The sequence below is a fragment of the Haematobia irritans genome, chromosome 3 (genome assembly GCF_050003625.1).
Source record: "Haematobia irritans isolate KBUSLIRL chromosome 3, ASM5000362v1, whole genome shotgun sequence".
Lineage (NCBI taxonomy): Eukaryota > Metazoa > Arthropoda > Insecta > Diptera > Muscidae > Haematobia > Haematobia irritans.
Genome location: NC_134399.1, coordinates 85655716 through 85663755, shown reverse-complemented (window position 1 = coordinate 85663755; position 8040 = coordinate 85655716). Strand labels below are relative to the sequence as shown.

The 8040-nt window shown below is 37.8% G+C and overlaps 1 protein-coding gene across 1 annotated transcript; it reads right to left on the bottom strand.

Moving 5' to 3' along the window:
- Positions 1–2605: 2605 nt before the first annotated feature.
- LOC142231025 (uncharacterized) lies at positions 2606–7639 on the bottom strand. The gene has a single exon (XM_075301644.1). It carries the CDS (start codon positions 7637–7639, stop codon positions 2606–2608), a length of 5034 nt encoding a protein of 1677 aa, XP_075157759.1.
- Positions 7640–8040: the final 401 nt, after the last annotated feature.

The window sequence follows — 8040 nt, the reverse complement described above, 5'->3', positions numbered from 1 at the left end:
CATTACAGAGGGGGTATATTCCATCATTGAAAATTTATAATTTAGTGTTCTGTTGAAGATAGGATTGAACCCATAACCCTTGTATGCAAGCTGTCAAGCTATTTGCACCACGGCGGTTCCCAAAGTTTAACTTGCTTTTGTTGCAAAAAAAAAAATATTTGGTTTCAGGGTAGTGTAACCCTTCTGTAAGCCTTTATATTCCTGCCTTTGATGTGATACTTCCAAGTAGATTTTCTGTGCAATGTTATTCTAAAATACTTAACACTTGGAATGTACACAATAGGGGTCCCCGACGGCCTGCACCCTCTGAAATATTCTCAATATACAGAAAAATTTTTTGGTCAACAAGAGCCAAAGAATAATTTTCTTTTTTGTTAAGAATTAGTGTTGTAAATTTTGATTACTTTTGACTACTCGTTACTATTCGTTACTTTTGAATTGAGTACTCGTTACAACTCGTTACTTTAAAAAAAAAATTAAAAAAGACATTGTGGGCAATTTTTTTTTCTTCTTTTTAAAATTAAAAACGGCATAGAAAAGCAGATTATAACTTCGTATTCAATATTCGGTATTTTTTCGTCAGGGTATATCTAGATGGCATTGTGTATTACTGATGCTTGCAATTTTCAAACTTTTTAAATCCACCATTATCCACCATTGACAGTGGATACAAATATTTAGCGATCATTTTTATCGTGAGACCCAATGTTGAAATCTTCCATGGGTTTTTGAATAAGCTTGGGCCCTTCTCTGAAAACAATTGGATTGAACCAGCTGAAATCAACGACATTATTATTCATACTATTTGCATGAGACGTGATCCATGTGATTCTTTAAATTAAAGCTCCCACCTACACCCAATGCAATTTTTTTTCAAATGCAAACGTTTTTAAGAAATCAGATAAATTTTTCACTTTCTTCAAATATGAAGCCATATATCCTTTTCGTGTCATTTAAACTGATAAAACGATTTTCGAAAACTTCAATTAATACTTTCCAAGAAGTCAAGAATTTTACTTCCAAACCGCCAACTTACTTACCGTTAGAAGAAAAAAACTGGCATTGAAGATATTGAGTACTCATTTTCTCGTAACGAGTACTCAAAAAATTAGTCAGTAACGAGTACTTGTAATCAAATACTCGTTACTTTCCCAACACTATTAAGAATTATTGTTGAAATAATCAGCATTTCTTCCCGGTTGCACGACCCCCGTTAGAATACAATCGATTCAAGCACAGAGATAGCTTAGTCATCAAATATTGGCGACTGAATATAAAGTTGTCGCTGGGAGTGGTGGTGGAAAGCAGATATCTCGTAGGATAGGAATTTCATATTGCCCGCAGACCCAGTTTAAAATTTGTTAATATTTATTTCTCATAAAATATCAATAATTCAAAATTCTTTACACGCCAATGACGGACCATACAAGTCAAAAGTTATTTTCCAACGCTGTTTTATTTTATTTTTTTATTAAAAACATTTCGAATATCCTTTAAAGCCTTCAAACAAGCAAATTATTATACTAATATTAGAAAATTCCTTAAAACGCCCCGGCACGTGGCAACCACAAATCCACCTAAAATGTTATCCGCCGTCTGTTTGCTCACTTTGACTTATGATGACAGTAAAAGGAAGGGGAAGAAAAGTTCATGGCATGCGGCTTTTCAAAACATTTGCGTTACTCATTATTAAGTTGTCATACGACATCACGAAGATAACATTTATTTTATCACAAAATTCCGCAATATTGTTTTTTTTTTTGTATTTCGTCCTTAGACCGCTGATAGTCTTTCGAATAGAAAAGTTCCATACCAAATGTATGCGGAAAGAATGAATGACGCTTTACAAAACCTAAATGGTGGAGGAGAGTCTGAGGCATACTCTGCAGCATTTTGTGGCTTTTTCTTTTGATGAAAAAGATTTGAATGGAACGTATGTTCCATAGAATACATTAATTTTATACTACAACGAATAGATCTTTAGATAACATTTTGTATGCTAACAAAAAGGACAATGAATGCACAGTGGTAGAGTTAAGGTAAAACAACGAAATTCAGACCAAGTAGTAGTTATAAATTTATGTTGGACGGCATTGCAAATGGGCCATAGGTTAGGTGGCAGCCCGATGTATCAGCCTCACTTAGACTATTCAGTCTATTGTGATACCACATTGGTGAACTTCTCTCTTATCACTGAGTGCTGCCCGATTCCATGTTAAGCTCAATGACACGGGACCTCCTTTTTATAGCCGAGTCCGAACGGCGTTCCACATTGCAGTGAAACCACTTAGAGAAGCTTTAAAACCCTCAGAAATGTCACCAGCATTACTGAGGTGGGATAATCCATTGCTGAAAAACTTTTTGGTGTTCGTTCGAAGCAGGAATCGAACCCACGACCTTGTGTATACAAAGCGGGTGTTGACGTAGAATGCTTTATTTCAACTTCCAGAAAAATTATACATAATTTCATTAAAAAGAATTTCTAAATCTATGTCTACTTCGTTTAAATTTTGTATAAATGCCACAGTCGTTTTTGACAAAGTGGATTTTTAAATAATACATACTAAAGAACAGAATAAACACATAACATTCTCCCCCCCGTGAATCAGGCTGATTCACCATCATTCGTAGCAAATACAGCTAATTTTGAAACAGGACGTCGTTTAATTCCACACGACGTCTTTACTTCGGCGGAACGTACTTGTCCATCTTTGGCTGGAAATACTTTTATAATTCGTCCCTTTAACCATTGACTTCTTGGCATTGTTGCATCCACTATGATTACAAAATCATCTATTTTCACGGGTTTTGATTTATCTCTCCATTTTGATATTTGAAGAAGTTGGGGCAGGAATTCGGTCACCCATTGTCTCCAAAAACGATCCTTTAAATTTTGGGCTATTCTCCACTGTTTGCGAAGACATAGATTTTCTTCAGAACTGGTTGGAGTTTGGGTCGAGTTTAAACACCCCAGCAAAAAATGATTAGGTGTAAGCGGTTCATCATCCTCAGAAGATAGTTGAATTTCTGTAAGAGGTCGGGAATTGATTATGTTTTCTGCTTCAATTAATAAACTATTAAGCGTCTCCAATCTGGGAGCATCATTTTGAAGCGTTTTAGACAAAATCCTCTTTATTATTCTTATAAGACGTTCCCAAGCACCTCCAGAGCTTGGATTTTCAGGGCAATTAAAAATCCATTCGATATTCTTGTTAGCAACTTCGTCGTTGATTCTGTCAATATCAATAAGCCGTTCATGTCGCTTCAAAAGTTTTTGGGCACCAATGAAGTTCGTCCCGTTGTCACTTCTTAGTCTTATGGGAATTCCTCGTCTATTAATGAAATTCCTTAGACACAAAATTAAGGCATCGGTTGACAAATCGTGTGCCAGTTCAATGTGGGCAGCTCTGACCGTTAAGCACGTAAAGACTACTGCCCACCTTTTCTCCCTTCTACGACCAATTGAGACATTGAACGGACCACAGAGGTCAACTCCTGTATACGTAAATGGTCTAACATATGGTGTTATTCGATCTGGTGGCAGCTGGCCCATTTGAGGAATTGTTGGTTTCGCTGCATCCATCCTGCAGACAGAGCAGTTTCTTCTGACTCTATTATATAAGGTCTTGATTCGTGGAATCCAGTACCTCTGACGTAATTCATTTATTGTGAGACACATATTCTGGTGATGGTTTTTGATATGATAATGTGTCATTATTAATTGTGAGACCCAATGGCTGTGAGGCAGTATTATGGGTCTGCGTGCACCATATGGCAAATAAAGTGCTTCATCAAGACGTCCTTTAACGCGTAGTAAACCATCCACATCCAGGTAAGGAACTAGCTTGTATATGGAGCTTCTTTTGGAAATTGGCTTACCATGTCTTAAGCAATTGATCTCATCTGAAAAATGTTCCAGTTGAACCCATTTACAAATTTCTCTATCTGCTTGATCAATTTCCGTGGCGATTAAATACGTGGTTTTCTTCGGCGCTAGTTTGGCAAATCGTAGTATCCATGCTACAGTCCTTTTTAATTTGATGTAGGAAGAAAATTTTTGATAATTTACCAATGAATCCTTTTGATTCGTGGATATAAGATAGTTTGGCTTAATTTCTTCTTCTAAAGAAGGGTTGCATAGCACGATATTATTAGGCGGCCAGTAACTTTCGTTCTCTCTCAAAAATTCCGGACCTTTTATCCACAGACTTTCATTCGTGAACTTCGGTGGATAAACAGTTCTTGTACCAGAATCTGCTGGATTTTGGTTGGTTGGTACATACCTCCACTGATTTGGTTGGGAAAGATTCAAAATTTCTGCAATGCGATGGCTAACAAAGGATTTGAATCGCCTATTGGACGAATTTATCCATTGGAGAACCGTTTGGGAATCAGACCAAAAAGTTACGGATGTTATCTCACATTCATGTCCATCAACAACAGCTTTACTTAAGCGTGCTCCTAGTACAGCAGCCTGCAGTTCAAGACGCGGAATACTCATATGTTTCAGAGGAGCACATCTAATTTTTCCCATAACGAAAGAAATGTCATTTCCAATTTTAAAGTAACAGACAGCTGCATATGCCTCCTGGCTTGCATCAACAAAAACATGTAGCTGTACTTTCATGGTGGATAACGTTGGTGACAAACAGCGTTTTATATGGAAACATTCTATGTTCTTAAATTCTTTCCACCACATATCCCATTTGTTATAGATATGATTTGGAATCGGGTCATCCCAATCGATTTTAAATTTCCATGTCTCTTGAACAAGAGTTTTCGAATACAATAAAAAGTCTGCTATCAGACCATAAGGATCGAATACAGACATCGTGATTTTCAAAAGTTCACGCTTTGTTGGAGGTCGTTCCCCAACGAGAACTTCTTGGGGAAGTGAGTGGAACTTTGTTTTGAACTCGAAGACGTCTCTTGATTTGTTCCAATACATTCCCAAAATTTTGCTTGTCAATATTTGTTTTTCCATATTGACTTCTTCCATACTAGGTGAGGATTGACCGTTCATAATCTCTTCCAGGTTTTGGCTATTTGATATAAAACCTCTTAGTTCAAACCCCGCCATTGAGTGTATTTTAACGACTTGTTGAGAAATCTTGATAGCTTCGTCTTCAGTTTGAAAACTGGCCACAAAATCGTCCACGTAATGTTTCTCTAAAATAGCTGCACATGCTTCTGGATATTCATGCGCATATTCTTCTGCATTAATATTCTTTACGTATTCTGCACTACATGGGGAGCATATAGCACCAAAGGTCATGGAAGTCATTGCGTAATGTTTTATGGGCTGTTTGGTATCGCCATTTCTCCATAGAAACCTTTGCGAATGTTGGTCTTCTTTGCGGATTTTAACTTGACTAAACATTTCACGAATATCTGCGGCAACGGCAATATTTCCTTCACGAAATTTCAACAGAATTTCAAGTAAGGGCTTCACCTGCTCTGGTCCTTTTAATAGAAATGAATTCAATGACGCTCCAGAAGATTTAGCTGCAGCATCAAAAACAACACGTAATTTTTCAGGTTTTTGGGGATTGACCACCCCAAAATGTGGGAGGTACCATACAGGAGAATTTTTGTTAGAAACTTCCTCGCTGCTAAGTTCTTGGGCGTATCCTTTTTCGATATATTTTCGAATCTCATTTTTATATCTTTCTGCATAATGTACATCGTGGGACATCTTTCTTTCAGTTGCCTCTAGCCGTTTATATGCCATTTCATAACTAGGTGGCATTTTCGGTGGAAAACTTTTCCATAAGAGCCCAGTTTCAAACCGATTTCCTATCCTCTTCGTAGTTTTCTCCAATATATCTTTAGCGATTTGTTCCTCAACTGACAAAAGTGGGGGTAAACTCGGGTTTACACCAAAGTTCTCCGTTGCAAGAAATTCTTGAACAATGTTACTAAGATCATCTTCTCTTATATGCAAAACAATAGGCTGGTCAGAATCATTACCTATCGTTCCGTAGGTAAGCCATCCAAGTTTACATTGCATTGCAATCAAACATCCCGCCTGCTGGACTGTGGACGGCACTCCAAGTATGGCGTTGTCCAAACCAAGCAGCAGCATTGGGGTTACGTTCATGTAATCGTTAATCGGTAAGGTTGACAATTCAGGGTGATGTGATTTGAAAAAGGATTGCTGTGGTAAATTTAATGACTTCACTGTGTGTAAGTTCCGCAATGAGTACTTGGCTGTACCACTACCCACACCTTCAATTTCACAATTTACAAGAAAAGACTTTTCTTTGACAACCTTCTCCCCGTACCATTGTAGAGTCAGATTGGATGATTTTCCTTTTAGTCCCAAGAGACGAGCGGTATTTTCTTCAATTAAGGAAAGTGACGATCCTTCATCGAACATAGCATACACTGTAAGAGAACCAGAAGGGCCAGACAATTTTACGGGTAAAATTTTAAAAAGTTTACTCGCCTGCAACTGTTGGTGTCTGCAATTTAGCAACTGATTTGATGCATTTGCTTCGGGAAGATCGGTTTCGTCGTGAAGCGTCTTATTATGGTATAATTTGCAATTATTTATACCGCAAACTTTCTTAAACCGACATTTATTGGAGCTATGACCTTTGTACAGGCAGCAAAAGCATAGTTTCAGCTGTTTAGCATTTTTCCACCGTGAAGATAACGACATTTCTTCGGCAAATCGCTTGCATTTTGCGACTGCATGCTCACCACTGCAAATGTCACACCTAGACTTCGGATTCTTCGATTTGTCAAGCACCATCATTTGGTTTGTTTGTTGTGTAATCGGGTTAGAATTATTCGGCATCATACTTATTACTTTTGCCAAATCTGCAAGCCATGTAGAAAAGTCGCCGACATTTGGAAAAGGTGTAATATTTGCAGCTACCTTTGTCCATTCAAACTGTTGCTCTATAGGAAGCTTGGAAATCATTTCCTCTAATAAAGTTGGGCTCATAAGATGCTGTTGACATCCAGCAGACGTAAGAAATGCGACCACATTACGAACCATCGAGGAAAATGTAATAACTTGTTCCATCTTCCTTTTCGTGATGTTTGGAAATAGTTTAACTTTGTTTAATTGCGAACGTACCAATATATCCGGTCGACCGAACCGGAATTCCAATTCCTCAATTACCTTTGGTACGTCGTTGGGATATATAAGCATGGAAGAGACTGCTTCTCTCGCTGGACCACAAAGGCATTTTTGGAGACGCATCAAATTTTGCCGAAAACTGTATTTAAATGCGTCCGTTGTGTCCTTAAAATTGGCTATAAACAGTGGCCATTCGTCGGCATTGCCTGAGAATAGCGGCAAATCATACAGCTTACAAACCGAATCTGCATTCACTAAAAACTCAGGATTTGGCAAATCCTGTCCGGATACTCTCTCATTTTGTATCAATTGAGGATTTATATTACCTTGGGGTGCAGCTGCGGATTCCTCTTCTCTGTTGGCAATAACGTTTTCGTTTGCATTTTGGATATTGTTCTGGTCAATTCTGACCTCGACTTGATGGAGTTGGTTTTTCAATACTGCAATGTCGCCACGACTTGCCACAACTGCTCTTGTCAATTCTTGAAGGCCCTCCACAATGTCTTTCAGTTGGCTTTCCACAGAGGCTTCCGCAGAGACTTCCACCATCGTAGTATTAAACGCACCATCTCCAATAGGAATGGGAATGGGAGATATCGGTTCCTCCCGATTTGACCGTAAATTATATGGACGAGACATATTTTATTAAAAAACTCCAATTGAAAGCAATCACAAATTATTGGAAAAAATTGTTCCACACAAAATTGACTGCGACAAGAAAATTTAAAACTGTTGACGTAGAATGCTTTATTTCAACTTCCAGAAAAATTATACATAATTTCATTAAAAAGAATTTCTAAATCTATGTCTACTTCGTTTAAATTTTGTATAAATGCCACAGTCGTTTTTGACAAAGTGGATTTTTAAATAATACATACTAAAGAACAGAATAAACACATAACAGCGGGCATGCTAACCATTGCACCACGGTGGCTCCCACCACCTTTAGG

Excerpts from the sequence above, each read along its gene's own strand:
- LOC142231025 (XM_075301644.1), bottom strand. The coding sequence starts at position 7,639 with ATGGTGGAAGTCTCTGCGGAAGCCTCTGTGGAAAGCCAACTGAAAGAC.